Consider the following 21,222-nt stretch of genomic DNA (forward strand, 5'->3'; position numbering starts at 1 on the left):
TTGAATTTTGCAAATATTTAATTAATGACATCAATGTCTGGTTTCTTCGATTATATAATATATTTTTAATTGTCCGTTGAAATTTCCAACTTATCTCAAATGTAATATAAAATAAAAAAAATAAATATTCTGAGCGAAATTGTTTCGAGCCACACAGTTCACGCACACAATAACAAACCGGAATTCTTATCCCGAGCGTACTTTACCAAAATTATATGTTTTTTATTACAACTACATATGAGCTCATCTTAAATTTAAGTATTTTTAATAAAAATAACTTCATTATTAAATTAACATTAGAACAGACTAGGCTATATTTTTTTTAAATGTCACCAAAATTTTTATTGACTGTAATAATATATTATTATAGAGATGCTAATAGTGATGGATTCCAATAAAATATAGCGGTATGTTTATTCCCTCGACTCTTTTGATGCCTACCGAAGCGTGTCTGTTTGAAATGCATCTGGTATTAGGAAATTTAAAATTAAATTATGAGCCTCGGGTATTGAGGGGGGGTATTCTTTCGTATTTTAGTAGTATATTTGAGTAGATAATATAATTTCAGTTCAAACTCATCAATTGAGAGCTTTCGAAGAGCTTTCGCGGCGGAGCTTTTTCGCCCGTCGGATAACTGTTGCGCCGTCCGTGGAGGGTGTTTTGTGGAGATGGGTGGTGGTGGTGGGGGGTTGCATCGAGGGATGAAGGGGCAGCGAGTGTAGCGCGGCGAAGAGGGGTTGCCACGTCGGTGGAGGGGGTGGTTGTGTGCGCGAGCTGCGTGCGCCTCATTCCGCCTGCGGCCTCCGTCGCGGGCGCGCGCGCTCCATGCCGCGTTTAAAAGTAAGGAATAGTACCGTTCGCGAGTCATAGTATTATATACATAGTAGCAGTGACCAGTGATATGCGAAGGGCGCCGTTTTGTGTTAAGTGTTTCGTGAACCTGGCGCGTCGCTGCCAACGCAGGCTGATGCTGTTAGTGAGGGTTCCCCTTGTCGAGGATTAGTATCGATATGACGATGAAGTCGCTGGGTAGATACGGCGAGCGGTACGGGGACGGCGACGAAGCGCTGGGGCCCGTGCCGCCGCCCCTGCCGAGGCGCGCACACAGGAACATCTACGCGGAGCCATTCGCGGATCCAAGGTATGCATTGTGATAGTGGAAAAGCTTGATTTTTGTGTTATTGTTTTTGTTAAGGGATGAACGGAAATGGTTTTTTTTCATATTGCCCCAGAACAAGATCGTGCGTTGCGATTTATATCAAAGCAAACTGAGCGGAAACAATACGATACATTTAATATTGCATACAAGGAATTGCAGAGCTTTCTAATCAGTCACCGATTAATAATTTATTTTATTCATCTACACAAATTTTATTATATTGTAGTATATAAGATATTATATTATTCGCTAGATGCATTGGTGTTAAGCTTTTATTAAGGTCTTGTGTGTTTCTTTGCAAATAAATGAAAAGTGTTGTGTACGCCTATTTAAAACGAATGGAAATGCAGTAGCAAAACCAAACCAACATCCATTTCTATAAACCTCGAAGAGTAATATAGCAATTAAAAAGTTGATTCCAGAATATATCTTATACTCTAACTATACAATAACCTAACCTTGTCGGATGGTGATTAGACCCATGAGTTTAGTTTGCACTTAATATTCTAAAACCCTTAAATAACTTTGTAGTCGAATCAGAATCTACCCCTTAATATTCTTAACGCTTCGTATGTATTGTAAGTGTCCCTTTTCAAACATACCAAAATGTAAATTGAATGTTCAAGAGAGCAAAAAAGCTTAGCTTTACGATTTTGTAAGGACAGCGACTAAGTTACAGCAGTTTCTATTACAACTAGCTCTCTTTTTCGTAGCAAATGAGTAGCTTAGATTATTTTTTAGATAAATCAAGTACCGAATTCACATATATCAAAACAATATTATATTTTACACGAAAATTTTAATTTTATGGTCTGTGTAAAAATTGCAAATTAATAAAACTCAACCCAAAAAGTCGTAATATATAAAAAAAAAATATTTTTAATCAAAATCATATTTAAGAAACATACTGTGTTTGTGGAAAAAATAATGAAATTAATATGTAATTCTACATATTTTATGTGCTTAATTATATTTTAGATTTATTTTTCAAGTTGATAAAAATTTAAGTTTTATAAAATTGTATCTACTCATTTATTACTCCATATTGTCTATAATTTAGGATCAATATGTATGTTTCGCTTAATAGTAAACTAAAAAGTTTTTTTTTTAATTTACGCAAATTCCAAAGTAACTAATGTAAAGTTCATGACGATGTCTTCAATCAAAATGCTATTTTGGGACTTCTGAGTGCCAGCAGCACTCACGAGATTGATTTAAAACGCTCGCGTCCATAAATAAACACGTTATGAATCATTAAAATCATGATCTTTTTTAACATTTTGTAATGTTTTGATTATCTTTTTTTTATACATTTTTGTCATTTACAAACCGACTATTTACGACTCACGAATGTCGTAACTCTTTCAATAACCCAAAATCTAATCATCAGAACATTAAAAAAAATAACACATCAACACATAAAACACCATCATTCGATAAATCACAAACCATTGGGAAACTTCCTGCGTTCGATACCGTCCATATTTATGTCTCTCGGTGATTTATCCCCGAGCGTTATAAATCGACACCTATACAATAAAAAATTTGACGATTCTTCTTCTGCGAAAGATACTTTTCGAACTTTTAACGATCGGTTCTTACTGAGAGCGCACGATTATAGACGAAAAACTATAAAAAAAAGCGTGAATCGCCTTTTATGACATAGTAATCGTAAAATATTTCCTTTTATGTACCGGCTATGGAGATTGCTTTCTGGGGCCGCATCAAAAATTTAATTCCGACAAATGAGTTTTTTTGGTGGCTCGAAGATACGTTATATTATTCGCAATCTTTCAGTTTTATCTGTGACAATTTCGGATGTGCGATTCTCAGCATAGATTGACCCTAAATATATGTGATATCTTATTATGTACACATACATGTGTGGTTAGTTTGTTAGAGCCGTGTTATACATATATCTTATAGTCTTGACAGTTTTATTCGTGGCGTTGAAGAACTTCATTCACGAACGTAATTTAATTTTACACTTCCTTTGCCGCATCGCGAGTTCACAAATTTATTTATACAGTGTAATGATCATTCCTGTTTCTTGGTAGCTGAAAATTCACAACCCACGCGCGTATTACATTACTATTATGAATAAATTAAGAACAATGCAGGAAATAAGTGTAATCAAAACATTGCACATTACGAGAGACAGTTCTATTTTCATGCTTAAAAATATTTTAGCAACATATATATGCAATTTTTGTTCATTAAATAATAACTTTTAAATCGAGTGCAATTATATTTGACTACACATATCCAATTTCTCTGTAATAGGGTTTTTACAGTATTTATTGTAAATTATTATTATACAATTTTAACGGTAAGTTACACTTACTTATATGCAAAATCCAAACCATTAAATTGTATACTAATGGTTAAATTATTATTCGCTATTTATATAATAATATTTTTTTATGTATTATAATTCATACTCATTTTCTGCCTAAGCCATGTAGTGGGCGTGTAACGAATGGACTAGGTTTACACACATTGCCTGTAACATTTTCATATATACATATATGGATTTTCCATAGTCGTTTCCCTTATTTACATTCGCTTCGTTTGCATTCGCATAACGAGCGGTCGGCCGGGCCACAATTTCCACGGAAGGATTGCGAGGAGTATTATTTATGAAAGGACCCCCCCGCGCCTATAATTTCCACAAATGGACCCTAAATTTTCATTCGCACAATTGGCTCTGATAACGCGAATTTCTCACGTTCTCCTCCGCGGATATTTTCCGTTTCGCGCTTTTCACGCCGCCAGATGCGAGCCGTGGAAAGAATTTTCCTTCATTTCTTAAGTGTTGAGATAGGCGGATACATAAATTATCTTTTTACGTTGCGGATGTTTTTTTTCCTTCCTTTTCTTCCTTCACTCGTGCTCAAAATAATGTAACGCCATTATTAATTTCGTTAGACTTTATACGAAAAAGAAAATATAGAACACCTCCAATAATAGTTTGCCGCTTTTCACAGCTTTAATTAGCTTTCAACTCTGGGGATGTTCGAGAGTACGAAAATAGTTTAATGATGTAATTTGAAAAGGGAATTAGGTTGATAATATAATATGCTAAAATCTAAGAATAGCTCAAACACCCACCATACGGAATATGTTATGTCCCTTCATCCCAACTTTTAATTAGGTTTCAATTGGATTAAATATAAAAGCTCGATAGAGTAACAATAGCACAAGTCCAATGCGTGATCAAATACAAATAATTTGAGACAGATTTGTAAAATTTTATGATAAAATATTAGTTTTGATTATCAACATAGGACTAGAAAGAGTTAAACATAGTATAGTGTATTGATTATTTTTTACAGATTTTCAGCCATCTTTATATCAAAACTTTTTTTTTAATTTAAATTAATTTTTCATTTCATACTAAACAGATTTTATGATACAGTATCACAAATAATGATTTAATAAAACATATTGTCTTTAATCACAATATATGACTACATCAAATAAAGTCAAGTTGTAGTAAGCCTTCTTATTAGATAGCAGCATTTTTATTTAGCGCTAAATTGAATGTCTAAACAATATTTTATTTTAACAAATCTGTTTCATCAGAAAATCTTTAGCGGTATCATAAGATATTTTTTTAGTCTTTCATTCAGCTTTCACATAAAAAAAATACGAGAAACGTTTAAATATTATTAAAACAATAGTTAAAGGCAGCAGGAAAAAGCTACTTTATTGAAAAATTATATGCGGTATATAGAAGCTACTATGTGTTTTATCATTGTAAATAACTCACTCTATAAAAAAATATACGATATGTTATACATGAATGAACCTAACATCAAACCTAAACATCTCTGACCACCAGTTATTATATTCCTTCATTCTGATAAACTATAATGGGTGTTGTGGTGTAGAATAGACACATTTTTTTAATGTTTATGGTTCGTAAATGCTCTATCCTAATCGATTTTATGGCGTGTCCTTATCTTTATTTTACAGAAACGTGATCATTACTCATTCTCTATTTTATATGAAAAAAAAACGTAATGAAACATTTATTTTTACGATTTTCTATGTAGTCACCGCAGATACGATGTGATGGAAAAAGTTTGCCGAATCATTTCCCATTTTTATCTAAATAAAATGGTAATCTGAATTTGTAGCTTTTATCGCCTAAATTTAAATTTAACTATTTTTTTTAGATAATGTTGCACATCCCTGACTACCATTCAGCGTGATGAAATTCCGCAAAACGGAAACTAGACTCGCAAATGCTAAATCTCTAGCGTTTCGTACTCTCGGACGAAAGCACAGTCGCGCAGCTATTTTTAACCACATATTTATGAACAAACATACTATATATATAAGCTATGTTTATATATATATATACATATTCGCATATAAGCACAAATAATACAAGTGTTGAGTCCCGAGTCGCTCGTTAGAGAACTCGCGTGTAATGAGGATATAGCGTAGTTGGTTTGTATGTGTGCATTGTGTACTTGGCGCGTTTTGATAAATCTCACCAAAATCACAAAGTCCGGTATCGGCAAGCTCGTTTGATTGTATCGAAAGCATTTTAATTGTGCCCCTACAGGGCCGCATCGGTAAACATTAAACGGACAATCGATTCGAATTCCCAAAACAATGGCAATTAAAAGGTCATAAATGGAGCGTGACCGTGGGTGGCTGGCGCCGTTTCATTTGCAAAACAAAGCTTCTCAAATATCATTGAAATCTTCGTGTTCTTATATTTATATTAGCTTCTGACTATTGATTTAAAGCGTTGCTTAAAAGGTAGCTTATATAGTATTAAAATAAGTTGGATAGTCATACTCGTGTATCGTACTATAAAAATATATTTTGCGTGTCGATTTTATATACAATATAAAACACACCGTTTATTTTTAAATGACAGATAAATGCCCTATGGTTCTTATATATACCCGACTCATTGATAATTTACCTACTAGTCTGTACTTAAGTATCAATATAAATCTTTAAAATCATCAACAAAGAGATATAGCAATTTTACGCTCGTTATAGCGCCATAAATATAAATGAAAAGTCGAGTTCATAATAACCGCCTGCCAGTTGACGGCTAAATCATATACCATTACTATCGGTAATTGATAACGTAGGTCGGCGGTACCTTTTAATAAGGAGGAGCTTTTAAAGCGAGCCCAGGTATGACATTTCACTCAATACATTTCGAGTCGAGTGGCGTCGGTCCAATTGGTCTTTAACGAGAAATAAAATCCATATATGGGGACACAGTCCATGACGGAACCCATTAAAAGTTGTAAAGCGAACTTGGCATGGGAAAGTCGCAAGGCGTGGGCGAGTGATTAAGCGCCAATTAACTGCTGCCCAAGTTGTGTACATGTATTATATGCGTGTGTCAAAAGATGTAAATGTTTGTATTCGGCAAGTCCGAAAGTTAAATTTTGTATTTGTAACGTCAGCGATTAGATCTGGGGTGGCCAACCCGCGGATTGAACATTTTTCCGGCTCGTGAGATTCATCACACTTTTACAAAATATATTTATTTTATAATCGCCAATTCACTATATAGACAATTTTTCACTCCAAAAAATGTCTATAGTGTATCGAAATCTAATATGGGGATATATAATTTTATAAAATAAATGGCCCGCAGAGTTATGATGTATTTCAAAAGTGGCCCGCAAGATCATTTGGGCTGGCCACCCCTGGATTAGATGATGCTGCAGTACAAGCATCAAGAAGCAACGAGTAAATACTAAAGTTATTGATTTTTTTATTATGAATCTCCCGTTCTTACATGACAGGCGTAAAAACAATTTTTATTATAAAAATATTTCTCATAAGAAACAATTTTAGAAAAATAAAAATAAAACGATAAAATCAAAAATAGTTTAATCATTATTAATTTACTTTGAATAAATACAAAATATATTTCATGTTACATAGATTGTGGTTCTTTGTATTGATGAATGCTGAAACTCGCTATTTCACCTCAAACATACATGCCCTTTGAATCATATATATATATGATTGGTTTTAAATTAATATTACTCAGTGATTGGATGGATTTATATTTATTTTAAAATAATATATATATGTCCCTACAATAATATTAATTTGTATAAGTGATTCAATTTAACGTTCCATTAACAATAATAAATTATCGAATCAAAAATTGATTTTAATAATCAATTAAGCAATGTACTTAATTATTACTTTAACAATACAAATATATAATTATATCAATATAATATATTATATTAAAGTATAGGAACATTTTCTGCATTATTAATTTGCCATAACTATTGACATATTTATTCTCTACATTTATCCACATCGTATTTATGTTTCATAAAATTAAAAGCAACACTGATGGACTGATCATTGTTGTATTTTTTAACCATATGCTTTTTGATAATATAATATAATTAAACTCAAGATAAAAATACTAATACTAACTAGCATCAATCGTGAGATTGCTGACATTCATTCTTGTCATATTTATCTTAAGTAATTTATAACTTTATCGAAACTCTTAATTAAGAGACGAAATTGACTTGTATAAAATTTACTAAAATATACATAAAAAATTTAGATAGTAAGATGACTTGTCATGAACTTTCGGACTGGCCTGGAAATCGTGACAAGTTTCTATGAAGACAGCATTGACCGAAATGTGCTCGCGTTGCGATTAATTCGTACAGCGGGACTGATTAATCCCTCGTGGAGTTGTTGCCCTAGGTTGTTAATTAAAACTGTGGTATGCCGCTCGAAGATAAGAGCGTTTATTGTGCTAAATCAACACGACTTCGGATAATCCTAATTTGGAATTCACATAAGAAGCGAGCGCGTGTGTGCTTTCTAGGTTTAATATTATAACATACTGAGTGTTTGTTTGTTTGTTAAAAGTTTTATTTATTTAGATTTTAGGGTCTGGCTAAATAAAATAGCAACCCTTATAGTTTTATAAAATAAATTTTATTTTATTTCTAGTTTATTATGTCACAAAGATTTATTGTTATAAATCGACGGATCGCCATAAAATAATTTATTATCTTTACGAAAATTTATTTAATAAATGCTTTCATAACAAATAATTCCCACATTTAATATGTTAATTATTAATCTTCGCGTCTAAAAATATCTATGCAACGCTTGTTGCTACGCAAAGTTGGCGTGCCGTGACTTATGAAAATATATATAAAAAAAAATTTCAGTCAGCAAATAAAATATGATGAATTTCACATTTACATTTAATTTTTAAATATTACATTTCTTTATTTCAATTATATTAGTGTAATATATCTGATGGGAACAAATGAAAATTAAAAATAAATGAATTAATACATTTTGCTAAAAATAATAATTGACATTCTTTTTTCGTATATGTACAATAAAAATCAATTATCCGTAATTTATATGTAGTATTTAACCGTAAAATCTAACATACAATGCCACAATGACAAAAACAACATTTTTTTTTCAAAACTTAACCTACTTGAAACATAATTATGTAGAGCTGAAAAAATAGTTTTAAATGAGTTCAATATATACTAAACATTTTAGTTTTGTAGCAAAAATCTTGGTATCGATTTTCTCTATGCTAGAGTCTAGGCGAGAGCATTGCACTTCCCCTAGTAATTTCAAGCAAATTACTCATAATTTATAAGGTTGTCATGACGCCACTCAAAACGAAATATGAGATAACATCTCAACCGATGCGCCACGCCCAAGTTATAATATTACACACACACACAATACGTGTATGTATATATTATACATACATATAAACATCATAACGCATATTCACCCTATCATCTCGATTCGATATTATGCCCGTATCGCAATGCATACATAATGCATGACGGTCGTTTTAAAAGGCCCCGATTCCCAATGAAGGGGGCGATGTAGAAAAAATACGCGCGGGCTCCCGAGCTTGTGGGGGCGCTCGATTTGATAAGTCGAAAGCGTTTCTGCGGCGATTCATAAAGTATTCAAGATAAGGCCGCGAGAAGTCAAGCGCTCGAAACAACCGAGAACCTCGTTGCCTTATTCAGGACTTTCAGGATACGGGGCATTCATTCTTCATGGCTTTCATCCAATTCGAGTGTGTTGTGTGCACACGACACACGTGCGAAATTGAAAATAAAGCACGCTCGAAAACACGGCAAAACAATACGTTTTTATTGCGTTTTGCGCTACACGCGATTGCACATTCACCAAATACACTAATGCATGTAATATATATAAAAACATAAACGGTTATGTATATATCATTCTGTAAATGCCAATCTATGCACATAAAAACAAATATGTGAGTATTATATGATATTTTACTGTCAGGTAACGTCAACTAAATTTATATATAAGGTTTTTTTTAACTGAAAAGCGAATAATAGGTGATTAAATCGTCTTGTAAGTCGAAAGCCATGTTTAATACTCTTATTATGATAATACTATCACTACCTGTATATTAAATGTGCGATTTCCAAGCTGTGTGAACTATTTCAGCATCCATGACAATAGATAAGAAATGACAGGTTCTGAACTAAATTCGTCATTTTTATTAAAAATAATTTTTAATTCCCTTTTAATGATTGATTATGAAATACTATGATGCAAGGAATGTACATATTTAATTAGCTAATTTTTAAAGAAAACGTGGAATTTTCCGCATGAAAATCTTTACAAGAAATTGATATTTTTATTTAGAAGCGAATCATTTTTATTACGTGATAAATTATATTTTATTTATCATTCGTATGCTGTATCATATTTTTAACTAAGATAACTCTAAATAACCTTTAATTGTCCCATAAAAATTTATATGAAATATGTTAATTTAAAATCAGTTATAAAACGACGAAGATATGCGGCACACACTTAAATTTAATTTAAAACTGAATTTTATGCCTGCACTACACTCTCTGGAAGTTGGTCAAAGTTGGCCAAGGACGGAGAATATAGTGGGTTACTTCGGTCGAGTTCGGTTCTGCCCGCTCTAAAATCTCCCGGAAGTTGTCCGAGGTTACCGAGAATGGGAGGTAAAGTGGGGGTAATTCAGTCAACTTAGCCAGCTTCGGGCGCTTCCGAAGTCAGAGCTGCTCTTTCGAGCGTGAGTTGTGAGACACTTCCCCTTTCGCTCTCTTGCGTGTTAAGTGACGAGAGTGAGAGAGATAATGATATTGTTTTTCGCAAACTGAGATAGAACGAGTAGCTCGGTTCAATTTCAGTATGCGCGTAGGCGTCCTATGGTTAACACGCACGTTAACGTCACGTGGTCAAGTTATAATACCACATGCTTATCGATGACTTCAACAGACTCTTACTGACATCTTTGAATATTTTAAGGCACCAAAAGGGATTAATTATATTTTTAATAGTATATTATTCTAACAAATATCGTTAATATATTTTTTTTCATATAAAATTAAATAATTAAAAAATAATTAGTGGTACTTGATTTTGTTAAAAAAATCGTTTCGAATATCCTTATGTATTTTCCTAGATCGGTTTATATAAATGTCACACCATAACGAATTCTTATTTAGAATCGATGGCGACAAATTCTAGGATAGTCACAGATGTGGTGTTCGTATTCTGAAGTATAATTTTTATGCCTTATGACATTATAAGAAAGCCGACAAAGATTTTGCGCAAATTGAATATTTACGACCGAAAAGGTTTCACTGATATTGTATTGGTGAATGTGCACACAAACTTTTATAATTATCAGTAGCGTAATTTTAATAATATGACAATTTACAAATTGCGATTATTTGGCACATTTTTCGATCGCATGCAAATATGCCGCCTGTACGTGACAGAAGCCGCCGTCCGGATGGCATATGAAATTTGCGACAGTGTGGTCGCTAACTCAAAGTCGTAGATCTCGGCCGATTTCAGTTGTAACTTCAGTTCGGACAACTTCCAGAGAGTGTAGTGTAGTGCAGGCATTACGCTATTAATTAAAACTATGATTTTTTCATATAAAAAGGGAAATATTTTTTGATATAAAAATATCATATAATATTTTTAAAAAATATAAATATATTAAAATATAAATAAATATAATAAAATATATAAAGTATAATAAATAAATAAAAAAATAGGATACTTAGCTCAGATTTAATTATTATGTAATATGTACATAAATTTATTTAAAACTAATCATAAAAAAACATTTTTAACCCTTTAAACGTCACCGATTTTTTTTGTGAGTCACCTCTTATTTCTTTTAGCGCGTTAATTTCACTTTCTAAAAATAAATATAAAATACTTGGCTTACTGATAAATAAATTTAGTACAATAATCTTTAATAATTAAAAAAATGTAAATAATTCGTTAACTTCTTTTACAAAATTAATTTGCCTAAGAAAATATTCGACAAGTGACTCACCGGTGAATAGCTGGTATTCAAGTGATTATGTAAAATATTAAAAAAACAAATAATTTAAATAAAATTAGTATGATATTATAAGTATAATTCGAGTTATCTTATATGTGTGTAAATTTTAGTTATACATTTATTACCCTTTATGCTTAGTGGTTACGTAACACGCGTTTCTACGTAAATGTAAATGGCTTTTGAAGAAAGACATTTACATTTACATCAATTAATTATTACTACACAAGAAATTAATATTAAGAATAGCCATTGTTATTTTGCCTGAATTTTCTTTGAATTCATCGTCATAAAATAATAACGTTTCCAGATATCATTCATAGCAGAAAAGGGTTTCCTTGAGTTCATTTTTATTTTCTCAAAAAATTCTCCGTTTCTTTGTAAACGAACCTGAAAAAACATACAATATTCATTCATAATAGAAACGGTCCTTTCCAGAGGGAAAGTCGTCCTCGAAACACACAAGAATTTACGACGAACCAACCGTCGCGCGCCCCTGGCCGCCGGGGAGGAAAAACAAATTCATTCCGCGGAATAAATGTGTCGCGAATTTATGAATAGCGGGCAAATGGGCGCACTTTAAAAATGTAAGCACGCCGTCTGAATGTGGAACAGTTTTCCCTTTTTCTTGCATAGAAAGCAATTACGTTTCCGGTGCGCTTCCACTCCTTTCGCCCTAAATGCGTAATGAACTCTCATCTGCATCCCTTCCTCCTGACGAAACACAGTGCGTCTAAACAACCTATAGTGTCAATGATAACGAAGATCATAAGCAAATATTTTTAAAGCAAATATACTAAAACTCAATATTTATTTTTTAATAACAAAATTTTTTTTTTAAATGACGACAAAATATCTTAGTTAACAGTCATATAGGATTTTTTATGATGTTCAGTGTTTATTTCGTTTTGATTCTTAGCTTATGATTATATTAATATTTAGTCACACTGTGCGTCACCTCTGAACTCCTAGCGGAGATGGTACTTTAATTTATTATGATTATTGCCGTCGAAAAATTCGCTAATGAATTAGGGTGGCACTTTGCAGACTTGCTAATTGCTTGAAGGCAGACATTTGCATTCTGGACATGTCGAAATGTCAAGATAAGAAAAACTGACGAGGGAAAAAGCGTGAGAAATCGTTACTTGAAGCGTGTTTGTCCGAAGTATTTACGATTATATATAAGCGTATATGGCGCGAGCTTTAAAAGTATCTTGATTGATTTTAGTTTTGTAAGGTTATTGACAATCAATCAATGCTCCACATTAGTAAAATAAATTTTAAAATAGTATGAAATACAATTGGGGTTCAAATATAACTAATTAAGAGCTAAATATTTAAATAAATATAATACGATTGAGGGTCGGAGGATAAGTTATTATCTCGACATTAAATACAGTGAATAAGTGTGTTTTTTATGCTATGAATATAAACTATACATCAAAAATATAATATATAGCACTAATTAGTTTTATATATCATAATAAAAAGTTATTAAATAAATCTATTTCAATGGTTAATACTCTTCACAAAATATTATATGATCAATACAAATCTACGTATACATATTATTTAATGTATACTGCTCTGATAGGATTGATTGATTTTCTATAGCTATATAAATATTTTCTGATTTTAAGCTTCGCCAAGCTTTTGTAAATCATACCAACCGTTATTAATTTATAATATAAACCGAATTTCTACAACTCATGAATATTCGACAATATACAAGTTAAATACACATTTATCATATGTGTATTATATTAGCTTTAGAAAATTTAACATCAAAACACAACAAACACCATTCATCATTTATATGATAATAAACGGAATACGTTGACAATATTTTTAGTCTCGGCTCATTTAGCGCTTGCGAGTAACGGTTATCGCTTATAATAACATAAATTCAGAAACTTTTAAAGCATACACGTGTATACATGTGTGCGCTATTCGAATAGATAACCGGATTTTTTTCACGTGCGCCTTTTACCGCAGTGATTCATTCTTCTACCTGGGCCCCTATGTATATAGATAGATGTATGAGAGGAAGAGGAGGAGAGCCGAGTGAAAAAAAACGTGTACACCAATTTTAAACCAATCTCGCATTCTGATCTGTCAGGTCTACCCCTGACTGTATCGTACGAAATTATCTCGGGTAGTCTAGATTGCCTCATGGACCGTTTTTGGGTTTGGTAGGTTGGAAAAAACTGTGTACAAGGATTCGATTCCAGACGAACGTCTGGCGCCCGAAACCTTCAAATTTAATTTAGCATACATGTCGATAGAGCTTTTTGCAGGTATTCGTCAGACTGTTAGAGGCTTGCTTGGGTAAAAATCGAATTTAATGTCGCAGCAACGAGATTGGATTACCAGAACGGGTATCGATTCCTGCGTGGGTGTAATGAATTTGTTTTTAGAAATTGATTCTGTGCATGTGTGTGCTTGATACTGTTGAATCAATTTTGTAGATTGCTTTTTTATTGGACCTGTTCATGCGAATATTCTGCGCATAGGTAATCAATCGCTCATGAGTAATAATGATATTTTACTATATTAGCTCATATTTTAATACATATATATTTAATTAATTTAATACTGATTTTCTATTATTAAATTTGTAATAAATGTTTTTAAAATATGTTTAGAACACTATGTAATGTTAGAGATTAACTTTGACAATGATTATTATTGATAATGATGTATCTGGATTTATATTTGAAAAAAAAATCTTTGTAGCAAAATATTTACATGTCATATGTAGCCATTAAAAATAATATAATTCCTAACACAAAAAAACTAACCTGTGAGTAAAAAACTACATAGCATTTTTTTATTTTTTTATAAAATATATTATTTTTTTTAATTAATTTGTAAAAAATGATATGATCGTGTTTAAAATATGAATTAAGCTATTAATGCTGAGTTGATGTTTTGACAAATTAAGAATTATTAAGTTGCAAAACAATTGTTTGAATACGTCTATGCAACTAACTGTACGTGAGGTCATAATTTTGCCATTCAGAAGCACATATCCCCCGTTTAACGATAAAATAAAAGTTTATCTGTCTCGAGATCTTGGAGCCAGACAAACAAACGATGCTTTCGAGTGATCTATATCATATTTGGCGTCAACGTTTGTTCTTTGTCTCCTAATCTATACGGGTTGACGGAAACGAGATAAGTTTTTCGTTTGACAAACGTTTTAAACGAAAAGAAATACAATATTGGGTCCATCTAGATTCTTGCTGCGTTTATATTTTTTTTTCGTCTCCACCTTCGTTACTTTGTCATAAAACAACGCACTACACATTCCGAGGGAAAAAAAGAACCGAAACTAATATTTCCCCGAGTCAAAAGACCGAATCGTGTACGTGCGTGTGTGGTCAAATCGAAAGCGTTGTTTCGTCCGAAATAAAAATGAGATTTTAATGCGAGGCCATAAAGCATGGTTGACACTAACAAACCGAAGGATCGACCTCATATAATTTTATTACTCCGTTTCGATTCTGAGTAGGTATGTGATACATACACATGGGGCAATGGTCAAGATTGTTTTTTCACGCCCCAAGCAAACCAATTTGATAGATTAAATCCTAGCATTTATATATTCATTATTGTTGCCACATTGATGAGATTCGCGATTAAGTGTATCTTATTGGTAAATTATTTTTGCAGCAATGCTATTTTCCTTTAATTTAGGAATTAAATTTTACGTATCGCGACAATGATGCTTAATATTTAAATAATGGGAGAGAGACAGGACCACACACGAAACAATTGTTTATCTCTGAAAGTTTGGTACTATATTATTATTATTAAATCTTATCTTAAAATATTTAATAGATTTTGTTATGCTTAACAAACTATTAAATAGTTCTGCGGAAAAATAATTTAAAACATAGATTAGTCTATTAATATTCTCAGGGGAAAATAAGCAGAAGAATAAGTACAGACAGACATCGCATTTCATATACTGCTCTACAGTTTGTCTGCATTTCAATATTACACTATGTTTTAAAAATATGATAGCTATCCTTACCGATATTACTATGGACTTGTAATATAAGAGGGCTGATCAAAGTATTTTGAAACCGAATTTTGGTCAATAAGAGAGCGCAAAAACAATTATCACTTCTCAGAAGGCAAAAATTCACGTCAAAAGCAATAAAATTGTGTTGGTGCCGTCGCAGTGGGAACGCTCGTTACCGAGCGTTCCCACTGCGACGGCGCCGACACAATTGTATTGCTTTTGACGTGAATTTTTGCCTTCTGAGAAGGGATAATTGTTTTTTGCGCTCTCCTATTGGTCAAAATTTGGTTTAGATGTGGTTTATTCGATTCTCACTCATAATATTTTTATAAAAAGTGTTAATATAAACGCTTGATAATCGAGTGTTTTCACTGCAATGGCACGATTTTATTTATTTTGACCTAGAGTGGAAATTAAGTATATGGCAACACTGAGCAGCATAGAAAACACGACTAATTATCAGGTAAATATTATGAGTAGATATTTTTAATGCCTAATTAAAATATTTCGCATGAAATATTATTTCAAAAAATATGTCTATAGAAAAAAATAAATAAAATGCAATTTTTTTAATGAGGCCCGGAATCATTGTTTTTCCAGGGCCCGGGTTCGTTCTCGGTGGCCCTGCTTGAGAGGCAACTTTCTTCGTGACGAATACTGATCTCTAACCAGCTTGTTTGTTATACGATTAAAATTCTTAATAACCCATTAATTTATATTTTTCCAAAAAAAATGCCAAATAATATGCAATTTTTAATACTCACTCAATTTAATAACACACCGCTACACCTTTCCACACTCACACAGATCGGTCAAGAATTGGTGTGGCAGGGGTGAAAAAATTTACGACACATAATCTTGCGACGCGAAATGGAAATGGGGTGTTAAAATTCGACGATAACTTTGAAACTTGTTGAGGCGCTCTTAATGCAAGTCTCCTCGCCACCCTTTTTCCTGCAGAAGTCCCTGCTACGTTATCTGGCTGAAGTGCTGACGGCAGTAAATTTATCTTTCTCCATCTCTCTCTCGCTCGCTCCGGCCTAGACAGGGCCGCGCTTCCGACCTTCCGGATCGATCGCCGCTGCCATTAATCTAGCTAGGGCCGGCCTTTTATACGATATTAATGATGATTTAAGGCCTAGGTAATTATTTAACGCCAGAAACGCTGAACATCAACCGCTATCGATCCCGCATCACTTTTTCACGGGTGACAGCCACCCGCCGGGAAGCTTTTGATGCGCCCGGGGCGATTAATTCCGATCTATTGCCCGATTTCGGCGAGCTTTTATAAAAGCCCCAGATAACCGCGGGTCACGTGGGGTATATGTAATAGAGTTTCTGTTGATAGAAAGCTATTCTCAATACGGCAGATTGTGTTATATAGTTGTGTATATGTATGTATATATAATATTATATATACATATACATAATTTATTTTTGGAGATTTATAAAAAATACTATCTTAACATACGTTTTTTAAATATGACGCGGCTAAATTCTAGGGTCCGTGAGATAAAATTAATTAAACATGAATACTTTTTTGCGAATTATTTAATATACAGAGCAAAGAAGAACATGTATTGTTACTGGCAAGACGAAAGTATGTTAAAAACTTATGTAGCTGTTCTCAAATCTCACATATTTGGCTTCCGTTCGTAAGTTGATTGACCTTATTAACCTTGATTAATGTCAAAAGCCTTGACTCTGTCATTGTGATGGCAGCCCGTCATTATTATCTGTCTCATACTATGATAAAAATTCCTTATCTTTCATTTCACCGCCTAACGACAAAATCTTCTCACGCCTATATAAAAGGACGCAGGATAGAAACAAAGGCGCCGAGTACTATTTAAGTTTGTATATCTCGGTGATTTTTTAACTTGACGTTAATCCGTGTAATGAGGCGCTCAGGTATCGCCGACTATAAAGCTGTTTTACATTGTCCGGTTAATTAAGCGGATCACGATAAATTATCCAGGCGTCGAGTGAGTCTGTTTTATACCATCTCTCTCCGGTTGCATTAAAACGCGGTCATCTAAATTAACGACGCCGCAAGGAGAGCGTTAAAGAAAATGAGAAAAAAGAAGTTGAAGGAAAGAAGCGTCGGTTTTCTACAACTGAGAAAAACCGCTTCGCTATCCGCGACTAATTACGAGAATTGAATTTATCGGCTTGAACTGCAAAAATAATTAGTGCACATATAATATTATATTATTTGTATTGTTGATATTTTTAAATTTTATGTAAATGATTTTAAGATCCTACCCTCTGGTCAAATGACGGCAAGCCACTGCTCTTTATATCTCACTAAACACAAAGCTAATTTGCTTGGATTTAAACTATAGAAGAGCTTAATTTCATCTCTTAATGTTTTAACAACATTTTTATGCCATTCATCTTTACTCACCAATCAATGCAAATAGTACTTAAATAAACACTTAAACGTCATATCTTAAAAAGCATCCTCATGTGATGCAGATGTCTCACCATGAATGATGGTTGACGTGAATTCCTTAATATTTTAACGCGGCTCAACATTCATCAATCTTAAAAGACTGGACGGACAATGAAAAAATAAATTTTAAATACAACATTGCATACGAGTATGACGAACCTTAATTGCTTTTATATATTGCCGTTTGTAAAAAAAATCACCTCTTCGAACTTCTATTCACATGCTAAAATTAAATATTTAAAAGGAAGTGTCCTTTACTTTTACACAATAAGACTAGCTGTGAAAACAGTGCGTTGTAAAATTATGTTAAGACTTATGCCTAAACTTAGCTATCAACTACCAATAATAATTTTTAAAAATGATTATAATTTCCAGACTGATTACGTCCAGAAACCATACTATTACAAATAATGTATTCAAGCCGCGAACGCTCTACGATATTCGCTTTTTTTCCGTCTCTCATCTGTGGGTGCCCGAGGGTAAATTTTACCCCACGGTCAACCGGTTCGATACTCCATTTGTACGGTGGATCCTTATTTATGTGTCCCGGGGGGAGAGTGCGATGGAGCGCTCCTCTGCGCAGCCAAAGCATAAAGAACAGGAAATTTGTACATTAACCACCGAGTGCGGTAATCCAAAACCTCGCCGAGCACGGCATCTGTCAAGCGAGATCCTCCTTTGTTAGCCACCAGTAATAATTTACACACTTTTTAACAATAAGTCACGTGCAATGGCAATTTAAACTACCAGTGATAAAAGCAAAAGATAAAATCGCGTGGGTGCTCGCTCTTCGCTCCGATGCTCGATTTATGGATTTATAGCGTTTGATAATATCTTCAAAATGCTATCTTTCAAAAGCAAATTGATTTCAATGTCTCGGTGTGTATAATTCTGAGAAAAGGTATGAAAATCTTACCGCAAAATATAATATCCGATCGACTGACACTAAAGAGTAACTGATTCTTTTCATTTGATACTATACAGTTATTTATTAAAATCACTAGACTGTGTAAAAGCCGCTTCATTTTACTTATATCGGTCTAGTTAATTTGAAAATATATAATATTAATAATTTAAAGCACATGTGTGTCTACCGAATTTTATATATAAAGTTTTTTTTTATAAAAACACATTTTTCCTAGATTACAACTTATTTCATATGATAACAATAGAGACTATAAATTACTTAGGCATACATTGATAAACTGTAGCTTTATATCCTATTATAGAAATATACAATAAAATTGTGAAAGGCGCGTAAAATCTTGATAATTAGTTTTAGACATAAATTTATTTTTACATATAAAATATTTTAAAGTAGCTATTATTGTGTTATGATTTGTTATTATTTTTTTATGTGTGCTACACAAATTTAATAAGCTGTCATTAACCATATTTGTTTTATTTTGTTACAGGTTAGTACAATGCTCGTAGACTATCTGGTAATTTTTTTTTAAATATAATTAAAATAATATTTTATACTGGCAATTTTTCTTATATATAATTGTTATAAACCGTCGCTTGCGGACGCGCTTATTTAAAAATAAAACATTCTCCTTTCAATTTTATTTTGTTAGTCTGTATATAATAAAACACGTAAACAAAAGAAAGATATTTAATTATTATAATAATAAAAATAAAAATTGAATTGATTTCCAAGCCTCCGGTAATGAATTCTGTTGTTTCGACCAATGAAAAATAAGCATTCAAATATAAATCAAAATGGCGGACAGTAACGTGGCAACAGTTTTAAATAATTTTGCTACGCGACAATAATTTTCATTATTTTTTCTTGTGCGTTGTTCGATTGGAATGAAATATATACATAATGTGTGTGTGGATTAGAAGAATAGATTGATTAAATCATATAAACAATCATAAAACAGTCTTCGTGTTGATATCTTCCAATTTTGAGTTGCGTTGACGAGCTTCCGAGGCCGAAAAGTGAGTTTTTCTTTTACAATACATAAACATTATTACTGTTTCCGATTTAATGTGTATATTCGTTTGATTTGCCTGAATATAATAAAACTAATAAAACTATCTTTCACGACGATCGCGTGACAATGATTGTGATGAAGTCGGTTATTTAGCTGAAGAAATTTGGTTCCATTTTTGCATAGTAATATTATTGCTCGCTCATGGCTTCAAAAAAAGAAACACATAGTGTTGCAAAAATCTCATTTACTACCTAGTTCTAGAGGAAATTACACAAAATTGTAAAACACTAATTTAAATATTCTGACACTTTAATTGGGTCAATCTATAATTAAAATGCCACACTTCTTAAACAGTTTTGTTTTTAAATGCTGATAGTTTTACTTATTGTCCCAGTTATTTATTCGAGCTTTATTTTAATTAAAAGCCATCACTTAAAATACAGTTTTAACACCGTCAATACATCACATTAATCGTACTGGAGAAACACGCGTCGATTTTTTTTATGGACAATTATTACAGAGACTAATTAGTAAACATAATAGGGCCCCGCGTAAATCACGCGGCTATATTGTGCGAAAACGTATAATTAAGCCGTTAGTTTACACGAATTTACATATTTAAAACATTACCGAAAACACGTAGGAGTGAGACGCATACCACTCATACACACATGAGCTATATTTATAGAATAATGAAAAAAAATCATCGCCTTCCCTCGATTCTTATTTTGATTTACGCCTACTATTTCTGGTGCTGTGTGATAAGCCATTTGTCCAGTGTTTTTTTCTAAGTTTCTAGTCGCACGCCCGATTAATTAAAGACGAGAGCCGATCGCGTGGGGACTGTAAATAATTTATGCCATGCATAAATTAAACTCGATCGCTTTTAATCAATTAAACGCGTGATAGGATCTTAAATTGGTGCTGTTTTTTTATTAATCGCTTGGGGGCTGTTTCGTAATGTATGTTGCAACACGTTCTTGAAGATGCTTGAATTTAATTAAAGTGCTGTCAACGTGCGAAAACAAGATTTGCAGTTTACGTGTGTTTAATTTAGGCTTGCTAAATGTAGAATGTTAATTAGCATCTTGAATTAATATACTATCTTAATAATTACATATGTACTTATGTGTATATAAGTTGCCTGTTGGGAAAAAAACTAAACTTATATTTGTTCTTTACGTTATGTAAATTAGGGGCATTTAGCATTTGATATATTTCATGACTCTAGAATGAATTTAAAACATC

At 32.6% G+C, this 21,222-nt stretch overlaps 1 protein-coding gene across 4 annotated transcripts in view; it reads left to right on the forward strand.

Moving 5' to 3' along the window:
- The first annotated feature begins 787 nt into the window (after positions 1-787).
- The window catches only part of Ten-a (Teneurin-a transmembrane protein), a 115,781-nt gene continuing 95,346 nt past the window's right edge, over positions 788-21,222 (forward strand). For all 4 annotated transcript variants that reach the window (XM_088191616.1, XM_088191619.1, XM_088191618.1 and 1 more), the window contains exon 1: positions 788-1,141. In XM_088191616.1, the coding sequence (XP_088047742.1) occupies positions 1,011-1,141 (131 nt within the window). In that variant the 5' untranslated portion in view covers positions 788-1,010. The remainder of the gene's footprint in view (positions 1,142-21,222) is intronic.

This window comes from Plectrocnemia conspersa, unplaced genomic scaffold (genome assembly GCF_051122295.1).
Source record: "Plectrocnemia conspersa isolate PC_06_02 unplaced genomic scaffold, ASM5112229v1 ptg000009l, whole genome shotgun sequence".
NCBI lineage: Eukaryota > Metazoa > Arthropoda > Insecta > Trichoptera > Polycentropodidae > Plectrocnemia > Plectrocnemia conspersa.